The 16,765-nt window shown below is 46.4% G+C and overlaps 1 protein-coding gene across 1 annotated transcript in view; it reads right to left on the reverse strand.

Annotated features, from left to right (window-relative positions):
* Window positions 1-16,765, reverse strand: part of Sae1 (SUMO1 activating enzyme subunit 1) — a 54,077-nt gene that overhangs the window by 10,663 nt on the left and 26,649 nt on the right. Inside the window, exon 6 of the mRNA XM_051162467.1 lies at window positions 16,116-16,221. Coding sequence (XP_051018424.1) covers window positions 16,116-16,221 — 106 coding nt within the window. The remainder of the gene's footprint in view (window positions 1-16,115; window positions 16,222-16,765) is intronic.

A 16,765-nucleotide genomic window follows, 5' to 3' on the forward strand; every position in this document is an offset into this window, starting at 1 on the left:
AAGATGGGTATTAGGTGCTGCTGGCACAGAGTATGAATGTGATGCCACGTAGCTAGGTAGGTGAGGGCCAGTGGCACATGACAGCAAGAGGAAGCCAGGCTGCAAGCTCCAAGAGAGAGGAGAATCAGTCCTCTATTGGCAGCCTCCTGCATGGGCCTCTCCTTTCTCTGTTGCTGGGAGTATCAACTTTCACAAGTGACCAGGAAGTTTTCAGTCTTCACTACAAATGTTACAAAATACAGCTCTGGGAACAAAGCCTGAACTGTGATAGAACTTGCTATGTAATACTGAACACAGTACAAGTGTGAGTACGCCCACCTCCGCCCTGCCCCTGTTATCTTCTTGAGAGTAACCCGAGAAGACAGTGAGACCCATCACCCATCTACTTTCAGAGTAGAGGAAGTACACACCCTTGTCCATCTGTCTTTAGAGTAACATCAGCTTCACCTGTGAAAGAAACCAGGTGGCACCAAGAGGAAGAGCTAAGGCAGAGGGCAGTGGCTCAGCTGTTCCGGGTATAGTCTGCTCGATGGTGCCGGCAGGCTGGCACCGTGCACATACCTCACTGACCACATCTGAAGTGCTCTCAGGGCCACTGGGAAGGCGGCCAGCAGCACGGCCACTTATTTGCAGCAAAGCAAACAGAAGCTGTCTTTTTTGCTCTTTTTTGAATGTCAGCACTCATTAGCAGAGGTGAAGAGGGCGGGAAGAAACTCATGTTCTAAAAAGGCAGCGACCTCAGGACTGACCCCAGCCCTGACAAGTTCTTATTACATTCTGCTCTTTGTTTGGCTTTCTGCTGTTCTTAAACAGCCAGCTAGACAGACAGACAGACAGACACAGACACAGACACAGACACACACACACACACACACACACACACACACACACACACACACACACACACACACACACACACACACTGTTGTTGACTCTGCATTTCTGAATCGTAACTCCTCACCAGTTTGGGTTATAATTCACTCAGATCAAACAGTGGCAGGGATGGAGAACTACTTTGACAAAAGATGACTCATCAGATAACATAACACTACAAAATCAGAGTTCCAAACCTGACTGACTTCATCTGAACCATTTAATGTGAGCTGACCAAGTCCAGGGGCTGACATGTACTGCTGGAGGTAATGGACCCATGTCTCTGCTTAAGCTCAGGGTCTGACCATGTAATGGAAAAGACAAACGTTGAACACAAAAGTCAGCTGGGTGACAGTGGCCCATGCTTCAACCCCAGCACTCAGAAGGCAGAGGCAGGTGGCTATCTGTTCAAGGGCAGCCTGGCCTACTGACTCAGAGAAAGCTTTGCTTGTTACGTCAGAGAGAGAACCTGTATGAATGTGAACAAACCTAACTTGTACAAACATTTCTAAACATACCAAACTTCATCGAAACTCACGTCAGAGCTACCAGCAGCTGTGGTCAATAAGAACTTCATATTCGAGTCCAGCCTGGCCTACATAGTAAGATGCCGTCTCAAAAAACAAAAATATGTCAGGTGACGGGAAGCACTCAAGAGGAAGACAGCAGCGGATTTCTGTGAGTTTGAGGCCAGCGTGGTCTACAAAGTGAGTTCCAGGAATTCCATGGCTTCACAAAGAAACCCTGTTGTGGGAAAACCCAAACAAACAAACAAGTAGACTACTATTATGACAAGGACTAGGGATGCACTGCAGTAATGGCATATTTACTCAGCAGTGCAAGGCCCTGGGTTCCATCACTAGCACCGACTAACAAGTTGGTCACATACTGTGACATTTAACGTGAACACCAAAGTCACCCAAAACAAAGCAGCACACACCCAAGTATTTAAGAAGACAATGAAGTGTCACAAATTAGCTCCAATACAAGCATAGCTTTAAAAATTAGCTCAATTCAGGGAAGATTTGTGAACCTGTAACACGCAGCACCTCAAGCTTTTCTGGCCAGACATGGTGGCCTTATCCTCCTAATGCTCTCTGAGGTAAGATACTCACCCACTCCCAGCTGGCTCACTTAGGAAGGGTGTTACTTAAATTGCCCAGGTTAGTCTTGAAAACTCATCTACCAGTGATTCCCCGTCTCAGCCTCCTCAGTGTACAACATGCTTCCAATAGGCTAATTGATAGTTTCTGTCTTCCCCCAGGCTGGCCTCCTAGGAATGCAGGGCTGACTTTACTACTACACTGGGTCTCCTCCAATAGTAACTGTCCAAGGGACTGAGTTAACCGTCCATTCAGTTAATGTGCACTGACCAGTGCTGGGCATGGAGAGCAATGGGATGCTCCATCTCTCCACAAGATCCTCACTGGCTAACTCCAGAAGCTCTGACAGCCTAGAGGTGCCAGGGCACGCTTTTCTCAGCAGCCTGTGTCCCCCACCAGCAGAACCATACATGCTTAGTCCTGCTAGGCCGCACCTTCTCTGTGCCAAGGTCATCCCAGGCCAGAAAACTGGCACACAGAGGGTAGCACAGAATTCCAGGGAACAGCCACACGGCTAAAGACTCTTTCGGAAAATTGAATTAAACAATTAATCAAGGTGTTTAGGCCTGGAGGACAATGTGGGGTTCAGCGTGAACACACCAAAAAAGATGCCCGCCTGTTCTATTACTCCCTTGCCCACAATGTGGCAACCTAGCTCACATACCCTCTAGAGCAGCCAGCACTGGCTCTGGTTATTAACTGAACTGCAGATTTAATCCCTTTCTCTTTCTGTTTCACTCATCTTTTCTCGCCTCAGTTTCTTTTTCTCTTCTTAGTTAACTTTAGGGAGTCCTCTTGGCAGGACCATTAGAAGTTCAAAGTTATCTTTTACTCCATAATAGTTCGTGACAGCCTAGACTAAACGCTGCCCCACCCCAAATCTCTTAGAGGTCAATGTACTTGACGCTCAGAGGCAGAAGGACACAGTTGATGGGGAAAGACGGGGTTCTTGGAGGCTACCAGGAGGGGGATCTCAAGACTCTTATGACGTGTGGCGTCTGTGAATCTACTCAGATCAGTGCCTGGTGTTTTCCTGCTTGATGCTAGATCCATATGATGTTCCTATCTCCCTCCACAGTAGTCTCCCTGAAGACCCTCTCAGATGGCCTTGGAGCTCCGTGTCCTCCCACAGCTAGTCAAAGTGTTCACATGACAAAGCTTTGGCTCCTAGCCTGCACCACTGGGAGGCCTGCAGGGTGCTGATTTTGGAACCCTAGCCTCCCCTTCTTTGACTGTACACCATAGCTTGGTGGGACTGGACCACATACACACTTTTCTTTTTCAGATGATCACATTATAGAGCCCAAGTGGTCTCAAAATGGCTGTGCAGACCACACTGGTCCAGAACTTGCAGCTCTCCCCCTACCCGTATCTCTCCACTACTACCACACTGGAATCTTTTTCTCTATAAACAGCTACAGCCTCAAGTTATTTCTTATAATGACAGAAAGCTAGTGCTTCACCCTTTCATCTCTCCAATAAAACTTCATCAATGGTCTTATGATGAATCAGCTCAAAAGAAAGACACTGTCTCCCACTGTCAGTCTCTTACTTGCTTTTGAAAACCTCCCAGACAGCCACATGAAAGCTGCTGATGGGTATAAAGGAGAGGACCAATTCTCAGAAATGACTCAAAATAAGATGCCCTTTTTGCCTATCAAGTTACACTGAGATTACTCAAGCAAAAGGCAGAGGACCTGCATCTCATCTGGGACTCAGCAGAGGCAGGAGTGCTCAATGAATCACACAAAACAGCTAATAAACACCTACGATCAAAGCTCTAGGATAACCACAAGCTAGAGTCCTTGTCTACGGTGAGGTCCAGGATAGTTAGGGATACACAGCAAGACTCTCCTCCCTCCCTCTCAAAAGATTCTTCACACAAGGTTAAGTCACAGCCTTGACTGATTATGCACAAATGTTCACCACCATGTTATTTATACCACAGAAAACCTGGGGCTAATCTCAGCAATAGGATGGTAACTATGAACAGAAAAGAGAACAGAGTATCCTGCAGCTATGAAAATCTTAAAGTTGAGTTTTTAGTCACGTTTCTTTCATCAACTGGATTAAAATGTATGATACACCCACTCAGACACCATCCAGTTTCTGTCAGAAAGTCTATTTTTCAATCTATAAACGACTCCTGAGTTTGACTTTTACCTTTAATGGGGACATTCTAACTAGCATAAAAAGACTGTAATTAATGAAGGAAAACAAAACAAAACAGAGGAGGATCACAAAGGAGAGTTGTGTGAGCCCACGGCTGTGTCCTGCATGGCCTCCATCTACCAGCCTGGCTAGTGCATGACAGTAACACAGCAACTGTGACAGCCCTCTGCACTCGGCCCACCCTGCCTGGTCACAAGCAGCAGGGAAAGAGGGTCTTTTCTCCAGCCAAGCACTTGAGCGGCACGTGGCCTTGAATCTGGGCATCTGCTACTCTCTGCCAACCACATAGAGAGGGAAGATGGCACAGGACATTCCCGTGACTACTAACTGACAGTCAGAGAAAAGAGGTGAGGCTCTAACAACAACTGCAGCTGGGACTGGGGCTTGTCAACAGCTCACAGGCAGATGCTGGAAGTGGGGGCAGGGGACATGGCTTGCAAAGACAAAACAAGGCAGGTGGCTAACAATGTGGCTTATTATTGTATCTGGTTGTGGAGTAAGTCATGGCCCCAGAGTGCCTGAAATTCAGATAAAGTAATGGTTCCATTGGCACCATTCAGAGTCTCACAGTCAGGGTCACCAATCAGCCTCACAGCACTTTTGAGGTGATGCTTAAACAGGTTCTGGGGACACAGGGTTTGCTGAGTTTAACTCTAACAGCTGATTCAGACTTGTCCGTGTGAAAATGGAACGTGATCTGCCCTTGCGTGGCCATGAAGATAACAGTCACTGGCGAAGCACACGAGGACATAGCACGACTTGGCCTCCACTAATCACCCAGCCTCTGGACTTGAGGTTCTGGGACTGTGTTCCTGGACTAAGCACCTGCCTTCTCACACTTGAAGCTGCTGGGGAATCACCCTTGCTCTTCCTCAGATAGTATTACCTTCCTCTTTTCTCAATGACTAGTCTCTCAAGCCTACCACTCGAAGCAAGTGCTGCACAGACATAAACATCACCACTGCTTTTTGCCTACAAATTATTTTTAAACACCTGTGGTCACGACAGCAGCAAATCAAGCAGTCAGTTGCTACCCTATTATCACAGGTGTCTCCTCATGGCTAGCTGCTCCTCAGGAGTTCTCCACTGGGGAGCATCATGCTTGAATAGTGCTGCCTGCCTATGGCCTGTTTGGCAAAGGTTATGAGTTCAGGTAGAGATCTAGGAAACACAACTTAAGAATGTTACAGTAGTGACAGGTGTGGTGCCTTCATCCTATTATCTTAGCACTCAGGAGGTAATAGGAGAAAATAGGACCCATGAAAGTAATAGGACTTATTCACTGGCAGGAAGCTACTAACTAGTACACAGCAAAGTGTGGACCCAAACTTCTTTCAAATTCAAACAAATTTAGGTGATTTTTTTTCTTAAATAAAAATAACTAGCCGGGCAGTAGTGGTGGACACTTTTAATCCCAGCATTTGGGAGGCAGAGGAAGGCAGATCTCTGAGTTCAAGGCCAGCCTGGCCTACACAGGAGAAACCCTGTTTTTTTTTTTGTTTGTTTGTTTTTGTTTTTTTTAAACACACCTGGGTATTTTGCCTATGTGTGTACATGCCTGGGGTCCACTGAGATCAGAAAAGAGTGTCAGATCCCCTGGGACTAAAGTTACAGGAGCTTGTAGGTCACCATGTGGATGCTGAAAATCAAATCCAGGGTTTTCAGGAAAGCAGCCAGTGCTCTCAATTGCTGAGGCATCTCCCTAGCACTAACCTCAAGTACTTTTCTACGGGAAGAAAGCTGTGAATCCCAGACTTGGTAGGCTAAGTTCTGAAATCAAGAAGTAGCTGCCTCAGAAAAACAACATCTTCCCCATGGGCCAGCTCCCAGCCAGCTACAAGTTCCTACCCATTTGAACGTGCCTGAGTGTGGGTAGCCAGGCCAGCAGCAGTCCTCCAGAATGGCACAGCCCTGCTCTTTGAGGCTTAGATGCATTTCCTTGCTGATGAACAGTAGGAAAATGGCCAAGAGTCTACTATGCAAATTACCTCTTCTAGACAGCTTCACAAGGGCCTAGAATAAACTAATGCAGCAACAGAGTAAGAATTGGTTAGAATCTCCAAATTTGGAACAGGTGCCAAGAGACGTCAACCAGTCCTCATTTAGCAAGCAGCACAGCATCAGAGCAGTGCTAGACAAGCAAGAGGGGAGGAAGCCACATTTAGCTAGCTCTTGTCCAGAGGTGCTATCAGATAAGAGGAAGGAAACCTAAGGCAAACACAGGAAAGGGAAGTGGGAAGTTGAGCAGTGAGGACAGTGAGGACAAGGGCTAAGGACAGGAGCACAGGGAATAGGAACAACCACAGCATCGGCTTCCAGCTGCCTGGAGAGAAAAGATGATTAAGTAGGACAGAGGCACAGAGTTCCACAGCGAGCAGATCCCAGTTGTAGGTGCCAGTGTGTACCTATAGTCAGAGCTCTTTTTCCGAAGAAAGAGCCTAGGGACATGGCTTAGTGGTAGGGTGCATAGAATTGGGCAGTAGGGACTATCTGTGGGATAAAAAGAACATCAGAGAAAGGCCTGGATATCTAGATGAACCAATGTGGTGATAAGGAGGTGACCAGCCCAGTGGCCCTCTGGGAGTAAGTGTGAGAAGGGGGTTCACCTAGGATGAGCTCCAGCTTTGTCTATGTAGTACATGCTGCATTATGTGAAAGGGCTACCATTCCCCCGCCCCTCAGACAAGGTTTCTCTGTGTAGCCCTGGCTGACCTGGACCTCACTCTATAGACCAGGCTGGCCTCAAACTCATAGAGATCCACCTGCCTCTGCCTCCCGAGTGCTGGGATTATAGACGTGCACCACCACCACCACCTGGCTATGGGCTGCCAATTTTTTGAGACAAGATCTTACTATGTATCCCCGGGTAGCCAGATCCGCATAAGTTCTAGGATGGCAACAAGAACATAGTGAAACTCTGTCTCCAAAAAGAAAAGGAAGAGAATGCAATAAATGGGTCAAAACAGAACTCAAGAGCATATTGGGTTTTTTGGTTTTTGAAACAGGGCTGTCTTGGAACTTGCTCTGTAGACTAGGCTGACCTCAAACTCATGGAGATCCACCTGCCTCAGCCTCCTGAGTGCTGGGATTAAAGATGTCCGCCACAACCCCATCCCACTCCACGCACCGTACTTGAGGATATTGGTTTTTGTTTGTTTGGTTGGTTGGTTTTTCCACACAGGGTTTCTCTGTGTGTATCCCTGGCTGGCCTAGACTCACTTTGTAGACCAGGCTGCCCTCAACTCATAGCAATCCACCTGCCTCTGCCTCCCCCAGTGCTGGGATTAAAGGCATGCACCACCACGCCTGGATGAGCATATTGGTTTTTAACACATTAAGTATGCATGATTTTCTACCCTTAAGATTTAATTTTTTTTCTTTTCATTTGGCTGAATGTTTTTCCAAGATATAGTTTCTCCGTATAGCCCTGGTTGTCCTGGAACTCAAAAGATCTGCCTGCCTGTGCCTCCCAAGTGCTGGGTTAAAGACGTGCACAACAGCCCAGGTGAGCAGTTGTTGTTCTTGCAGAGAACCCCAACTATGACTACTCGCACCCATGTCGGGGTTACGCCATCCTTAAGTCCAGTTCCAGAGGCTCCAAATCCCACTTCTGGCCCCCAGGGACAGCAGGCATGCATTCATGTGTACACACATACAAGGAGGAGAAACACTCACACATAAAATTTTTTCCATCATTTTCATTTAAAAATTTTTTTGGTTTTTCAACACAGGGTTTCTCTGTATCCCTGGCTATCCTAGACTCACTTTGTAGACCAGGCTGGCCTCGAAACCACAGGGATCCACCTGCTTCTGCCTCCCGAGTGCTGGGATTAAAGATGTGTACCACCACACCGGGCATAAAAATATATTTTACATGAATATATGTACACGTGAATACAGGTACCCAAGAGGGTTTCAGATCCCCTGGAGCTGGAGTTATATACAGATGGTTGTAAGATCCATGATATGGACACTTCAAATTGAAGTCTAGTCCTCTGCACGAGCAGCAAGCCATTTTAACCTATGAGCCATCATGTCCAGCCCCTTGTGCTTATCTTGAATTTGCCCATACCCAGAAGGAGGAGGGGACTCACTCTATCCACCCTTTGCACCATAGTCTACCCTGTACTGCCCAACTACTTGTTGTACCCTGGAAGGCCCTGAGCAGCTTTTGATAAAGTTGGCTCTCTCTGCAGTCACCAGCAGTAGTTGTTTACAGGCACACGTGTGCTCCGGGAGTCCCCCTAACACCAGCACATGGTAGAAGTAGAACTGTAGAGAAGGTGCCTTCCTGGACACCCTCCACTCCCCACACAGGCTTCTCTCTAATCTTTTAGACAAGAAACATAACTCGCATTGCCAGGGATGAATGTACACAAGGAATTTCACCTTAAGCGCAGTCCGGGCTCTTGTTACACAAAGAAACCGGATCTGTGGGGTGCGGAATCCATCACTTCTCCTAATACAGCTATTGGTTCCTAGTCTTACTCTTTTGACAGGTGCCACCATTCTGTTTGCTTGTTTGTTGTTTTCGAGACAGGGTTTCTCTGTGTTGTCCTTGAACTCACAGGGATCCACCTGCCGCTGCCTCCCGAGTGCTCGGACTAAAGCCGTGTGCCACCACTGCCTGGCTGTGCCACCATTCTTAAGCACTTTTGTATTTTCTGGCACAGCAGGAAGTTACGAACTCATATGTAATTTTCCTATCCTACCTCTGGAATCATCCAGTTTTCTGAGAAGCCTTGGTTCCACTTAGTGGAAAAAGCATCTACTGTGATCTAAGTAAGCCAGAGTTGCCCCTCCAGGGTGCCTTTGCATTTAAATTTTTGATTCACTAATTTAAGAAACAAACACACACACACACACACACACACACACACACACACACATCCAGATCTGCAGATGAGAAGCCACAAGCATATCTGGCCTGCCACCTCTAGCCCCACCCTCTCTCTCAGGGTTCCTTCCAGCCTGTTCTGTGTTCCATACACACAATATTCTGCTAAGAAGAAAATCTAGCTGTCCTTATTCATACTGGTTACCTGTTTGCTCATTCCTGAATTTATAGTATATAGTTTCCAGAGCTGTGAACACTGAAAAAACAAAGCTACTAATAATTTTCAGTTCTTTCTTCAGGCTGATGCACATACAAACCACTGCATTAAAACAAGGCCTGCCTGTTCCAGCCTAGGTCTGTAATCTCAGCACTTAGTAGGCAGAAGCAGGGAGAGGAGAAGCTTGAGGCCGGCATTGGCTCCATAGTGAGTTCTGAGGCCACACTGACTTATCCTGGTTGAGATCCCGTCTCAACAAACAACAAAATAAACCCACTGCAGTCAAGAACTCCTTTTGTTCCTGTTTCAGTGCAACACTGTCTGAGGTACGGCTTCTTTCCCTACTGTATCGCGGCTCACCTGAAAGCTTTAGGAAACCGTCAAGAAACACATCACTCTTATTAGTTGGCTCACTTTCTCAGGGTTCTCTGGGTGGTTCTGACACCACATCCATTGAGAAGCCGCTGCTGTTTGGCTGGCAACACTATCCCTTCTCTTTCCCTCAATCTGCAGCAGAGGTGTCTGCTCTCCCAGCTCCTAGAGTGCTCTTAACAGTCTGCTTTGACAACTGTGGAGTAATTCAGCCATGCTGAACACTGACATGAGAGAGCTTTTTTTTTTCCTCCTACAGCCTACATTACGGCTTTCCTCACAAGGTGCTAAGGTTTGTGAATCCACTGGTAAGGAGATCAATTCTTCCTCCTGATTCTTAGCCACAGATCTTGCAAATACCAGATGGACCCCACATGTTTGATGTTGGGTTATTTTTGCCTTCAGTTCTGAGTCTGCAGTATGTGCTAAGTATTTTTCCATGGTTTATTAGACCAGACTAAGAGTGGGGACAGCAAGGACCCTCTGATAGCAACTCATCTTGAGATGTGGTCCACTCCTTCCTGCTCTTAGCTAAGCCTACATTTTACTGTCCATGGGGGTAAGTGAACAGTTTCCATACAAGCCACTATTTTTAGTACTCCTGTTATGATAAACTCACAGTAACCTCAAAAAGAACAAATCAAAGTCAACTTTTTGCCACAGGAAACCAGCTCACACTTAATGTTTTGAAACACACCATGGGAGAAGAAGAAAATCAGCCCCTTCTGCTCACAGATGGAGAGGACAGCTCTCAAGACAGTGGAAAAAATGCAGCAGGAAGCCTTCAGTGTGACCACTATTGTATTAGACTAACTGGAAAAACACCTAGTTCCCAAACACACAGGGACAGTAGAGCAGCATGGGACTCTGTACGCACCCAGCCAGGAAAACACTGGGCATCAAGCCTGGTCTGTGCTGGGTTTGATGATGCTATTACCCCAGTCACCCGAAAGACTGAGGCAGGAGGATCACAATTTCAGGGACATCTTAAGACAACTTCTTGTCTAATTATTTAAAAAAAAAAAAAAAAGTGTATAGGTGTCTAGGGGTATGGGTGGGATGGAGAGAGAAAGCAAAGGAAAGGGGGGGAAAGTTGGGCGTGGTGGTGCACGCTTTTAATCCCAGCACTGTGGAGGCAGAGAAAGGAGGATCGCTGTGAGTTTGAGGCCAGCCTGGTCTACAAAGTGAGTCTAGGTCAGCCAAGGCTACACAGAGAAACCCTGTCTGGAAAAAAAAAAAAAAAAAAAGGCTTGCCAGCACCTGGGGAGCGGATACCAGAAGGATGAAGGGACACCAACATGTGGATAGTTTGCACACTGAAGTGGAACAAATGAGCAGACAAGCAGTAACCAGTCACTCACAGTCATCTAAGCAAGGTGTGGTAGTGTGCGCCATTAACCCCAGCACTCGGGAGGCAGAGGCAGGTGGATCACTGTGAGTTCGAGGCCAGCCTGGTCTACAAAGCCAGTCCTGGGCAGCCAAGGATACACAGAGAAATCCTGTCTCGAAAAATCAAAAACCAACCAACCAAAACAAACAACAACAAAAAGAATAGTCATCTATCTAGCACCCAGTGTTTCTCACCAGGCAAGGGGGAAATGAGGCCAGATCCTTTTTTTCTCAGGGGTGCATCACAGCCCACCACCCTGTCCTCAGTGGGCACCATCAGGGTACATGAAGTCATCAGTACAGAATCATCAGCTTATATGGGCCACAGTATCAGGCCTGGAAATAGAAAAAACTACTTACACATCTTTCCAATCAGCTGGATATAGATTATGGTATGTCATCCAGCCAACAGGAGAAGAGCAAGGTCACTCTTAGGTTTAGAGATCCTTCAGTATCATTTAAGTTATCACATGAAAATATCAAATTAACTGGGTGTAGTGGAAGCAGGACCAGGAGTTCAAGGCCAACTTTGCTATAGAGTGTGTGTGTGTGTGTGTGTGTGTCTCTCTGAAAGCAGGGTAGAGCGAGGGCATAGCCCTTAAGAGCAAGTACTGCTCACCCAGAGAAGCCAGTTCCAGCAGTCATAGTGAGAGGCCTCAAAACCTGTTAACTCCAGCTTGAGGGGATCCAACACTCTCTTCTGGCCTCTGAGGGCACCCACACTTAAGTGGACACACACACAATGGAAAAAAAAAAAATCAATCAAACAAAACCAAACTGCACACACATAGTAATCAGCTTAGATATAATAAAATCCCAGGCTTCCTGCTTATCCCAGGCCCTGGTTCTTCATAACATACGGGCCTATTCGTCTTTCTCTAGACATCCCACATACCTGCTTCCTGGGACTTGCTTTCTTGGCAGCCCATGACAATTCCTCATAGCCACTGTATGCCTATCTGTGTGCTCTGGTTTTCTTTTTTCCTTTACTTTGCATTTATTACTGTTGTGTGGGATATGCACATGTGTGGAAACTTTGTGACATTGGTTGTCGCCGTCATTATGTGGATTCTGAGGATCAAACTCAAGCCATAAGAGCTGTTACCCGCTGAGCCATTCTGCAGATCCTCTGTGTGTGTCTGGCTGTGTGAACGCCAATGCCTATGGAGGCCAGACAGAACAGGGCATTGGATCCCCCGAAGCTAAAGTTACAGGCAGCTACAAGCTGCCAGATATGGGTCTTCTGAAGAAAAGCAAGAAGTCTTAACTCCCGAGCCATCTGTCAAGTCCCTGCTTTTATCTCTTGAGTGGTCGTGCATTTCCAGAGGTGCTACAATTAGAACTGTTTGGAACATCCAGATGCAGGGAGGTCAAGGCCTGGTCTGTTTTTCTGTTCGACTATATGTACTTTTTAAATTTCTTGCTTGGTTACAATAATCATGAGACTCTTCCCCCACGCCCTCCACCCCTTTAATTAATGGACAAAACTTTAGATTTGTGTAATGAGTTTTGACTGCATATAGGTCTGTGCACTACATGTGTGCCTGGTGCCCATGGAGATCAGAAGAGGGCTGGATAGGTGGGTGATGGGAACTGAACCCTAGTCCTCTGTTAAGAGCAGCCAGTGCTCCTAACCACTGGGCCACATCTCTAGCCCCTGACCAAAAGGCTCTTGTGTCCACTGACCTCATTCCTCTTTTCAGGGTGGCATATCAGCTTCTATGTGCTATACCAGCTTTCTGAGAAGTATGCTTGTCATTAACTGTTGTTGGAATCTTGAGTAAAGAAGTCAATTTGCAGCTGGGCATGGTGGTGCATGCCTTTAATCCCAGCATTCAGGAGGCAGAGGCATACGGATCACTGTGAGTTCGAGGCCAGTATGGTGTACAAAGTGAGTCCAGGACAGCCAAGACTATACAGAGAAACCGTCTCGATCCCCCACCCCCCCACCCCCCGCCCCACCAAGAACAAAACAAAACAAAAAACAAAAAGTCAATTTGCTGCTGAGTGGTAGTGGTGCACACCTTTAATTCCAGCAACCGGGCGGCAGAGGCAAGGAAATCTCCTGAGTTTGAGCCGAGCCTAGTCTATAGAGCAAATTCCAGGACAGCCAGAGCCATACAGAGAAACCCTGTGGGGTGGAGGTAGGTGAGTGGAGGTGGGGGTGCAGGTAGCAATCTGCCTTTTGGGAAGTTTGTTTACTCATCTATGACATAAAAATAAGAAATTAACTAAGGGGCTGGAGAGATGGCTGAGAGGTTAAGAGCACTGACTACTCCTCCAAAGGTCCTGGTTCAATTCCTAGCAACCACATGGTGGCTCACAGCCATCTATAATGTGATCTGATACCTTCTTCTGGCCTGCAGGAAAAGCACTGTATACATAATAATTAATTAAGTAAAACAAAAAACAACTAACCAGTCCCTTAAACCTGAATTCTAAATAATCTAATGAAACATGTATATTTGTCTTTGTGCATTTTTATACTTCAAACAACCCTGCTGATGTATGATACATCATGTGATTTTTTGGTTTTGGTCTGTTTAAGTGTGTGTTAGTGTCTTTTTGATACTGCTTATGGATCCTAGGGCCAGTTGCACTGGCAAGGCAACCACTGGGATGCATCCTCTAGTCTTGCACTTCTTGTTTTGAGCAGGGTTTTATCAAATTGTCTAGGCTGACCTTGAGTTCATGCTACAGTACGGAGACCTTTCACTTGCTAAGATCCTGCTTCAGCCTCCCAACAACCTGGGATTATTGTCCAGTGTCACCAGGCCTGGTTTCATTAAGTATACATCTCAAAAAACAAACAAACAAACAAATAAACCAAAAACAAAAACAAAAACAAAAAACCAATAGCTGGGAGGTGGTGGCACACACCTTTAATCCCAGGACCCTGGAGGCAGAGCAGGTGGATCTCTGTGAGTTTGAGGCCAGCCTGGTCTATATCACAGTTAATGTCAGGTAGTGACATATATACTTGGAATGCCAGCACCTGGAAGGCTGAAGCACTATTGAGAGTTGGTGGTCAGCCTGAGCTATGTAGCTATCTAAAAACAAAAGCAAAAACAGGCAGCTCTTGTTTCTTGCTGGGGCAAGTCCAAGCACCTGGATGCTCTTGGTACCCAGACCCACATAAGACATCAAAGGGCTGGACCCAAGCTTGCAGTGCTTACCCAGAATGCATAAAGCCCTGGGTTCATTCCTAGTAGCACACAAAAACTGGGCAATGGAGGCACATGCTTATAATTCCACTATTTGAGGAAAGTCAGAAAGATCAAGATCTCATGATATTGAGTTTGAGGCCAGCTGGGACTACATTAAGATTCTTACCAAGAAAATAAATAAAAACCAACAGCCAGGCATGGAGGCCCATTCCTTTAATCTCAGAAATACAGAGGCAGAGGCAGAGGCAAGAGCAGGCACTCTGAGTTCGAGGCCATCCTGGTCTACAAATTGAGTTCCAGGACAGCCAGGGCTACAAAGAAAAACCTGTGATGGATGGATGAATACAAATAAAAAGCCAAACTGTGGATTATCTATCTACCCACCTTAGGGGGAATGCTGTGATCTTGAGACAGAGGGGAGGACTCTATGGAAATCGCCATTCTCAGACCTGACAGCCCTTTTCCCTATTCTTTTTCTTTGAGACAGTCTCACCGTTTCTGAGCTAGCTGAATACCAGAATCCCTGACCAGAGCTAGGACTATGTGAGGCAAGAGTTGACAATGACATTTCTAGTGTCTCAATTTCTGCCATGGGAGCGGCTGTGGGATATTGAGTGATGTCACTCATCTCTTCACACTAAATGCAGGAATGCTCCCCACCAAGGCCTAGCAACCAGAGCCAGAACCACACTAGTAGACAAAGACAGCCCAGGTAAGACTCGGGGGTTGCTTCATAAGCAACTGTTAGAAAGATTTCATCATACACACAGATGCTGCAAACTAGAGGTTACTGCTTCCTTGTCAGACAGAGGACTTGCAGGCAGCCCTGGCCCAGAGGAGCAGGTGCTGTCACAGCCCAGCTGGCACTTCTTTCACACAGGGTCCCACAGTCCTGAGGGGAGGCATTTCTTACATGCCTAACACTCATTCCTACTTAACCCACTTAAATATTTCTGTATCAATGGACATCCAGGGTTTTTAAATAGTTCATCCCCTGAAATTCCCTATCCTCTGTCCCTTTCCCAACTTTGAGACAGCATTCACGCATCACAGGCTGTCCTCAGACACACTAGAGCTGAGCATTGAGTTTGATGCTCCTCCTGTGTCTGAGTCGCAAGTGCTGGGATTATAAGCATGTACCACACCTCCGAAATTATTATTTAAGTGGTATTTTAAAAGTTGAACCTCGATGGGGCTGGAGCAATGGTTCAGCAGGTAAGAGTACTTGCTGATTTTGCATGAGACGCAGATTTGGTACCAACACTGACAAGATGGCTCACAACCATCTACAACTACAGCTCCAAGGGAGGGTCTAGCACCCTCTTCTGCACTCTGGATATACATATACTGTACTTGCACATACATACACACCATCTCTCTCTCTCTCTCTCTCTCTCCCTCTCTCCCTCTCTCCCTCTCTCTCTCTCTCTCTCTCTCTCTCTCTCTCTCACACACACACACACACACACACACACACACACACACACAGAGTCACACAATCTTAAAAGAAAAAAGAAATCCCTGATCTTTATAAAGTTGAAAATAAACAACTGAAAATGATAGGGACAGGAGCAACACTGAGAGGTCAAGCAGTAATTTGTTATGTAACTCCTGAATACCAGCAAGGCTATAGGAAGATGGCTCATTCAGAAAGGGACAAGCCAGGTAGAATGGACAGTAATATGGGAGACTGAGGCAGGAGGATCACCTCAAGTTCAAGACAGTCTGGGCTCTATGTAAGGCCTCATTGTAAAGGGTAAAAAGCAAACAATTCAATTCAAAGACAAGATGCCAAGATGCTGAGGAACTTATAGTCATCTCAGGCTCAACTGTGGAAAAGAAGTCATTCTGACCAATTGACAAAGTCACCAGGAAGCAGACCTTGTGCTGAGGAGACAGAGGCGCCCACATACGGCTTCAACACTGGGCCACAGTACAAGTCCCAGCTGGCACCTGCCTGAGGTGGCTCCATCTCCAGGCCTCACCTTGCAGCAGAAAGTAGTCTGGGGCTGTGCGTTTCAAGGCAGCCTTGGCTTTCTCTTCACCCCAATCCACTTCTAGTGCCTCTTTTACAGGGCAGAAAAGCACTTTCTGTGGAAAAAAGACAGAGTACTTACGAACAAGCATGCTGGTTTGAGTCAGAACAAGAGCTCTTTTCCAGTCAGACAAATTTCAATATTCAAAGTCTTATTCCAAGCCAGCATTTACTAAAATCTAAGAAATAATTCCTTCATATTCTGTGCAGGAAGATGACACAACCAATCTACTAAGACCTGGTTCACTTTTGATCTTATTATGTAGCCCAGGCTGGCCTCAAACTTGAAGAGATCCTCCTGATTCAGCCTCCCAGACTCAACTGGATGGAGTGGTACACAAGCCTTTAATTCCAGGGCCCAGGAGGTTGAAGCAGGAGGATGGCAAGTGTTAGAGCAGCCAACATGAGCTTCAATCTCAAAAACGGTATCAAGTATAAATTTAATTATAAACAAGAAAACCAAAATTGTAAGTATTTCACAGTACAGTGGTTTGAAGATGACAGTATCAGGAAGAGTAAGGAGTGGGAAAAAAGCTCCAAGCTGTGGAAACACAAACAGCATTGGCAAAAAAGTCCTGTGGCAGGAGTGTGTATGGATGA

The sequence above is a fragment of the Acomys russatus genome, chromosome 19, assembly GCF_903995435.1.
Source record: "Acomys russatus chromosome 19, mAcoRus1.1, whole genome shotgun sequence".
NCBI classification, from domain to species: Eukaryota; Metazoa; Chordata; class Mammalia; order Rodentia; family Muridae; genus Acomys; species Acomys russatus.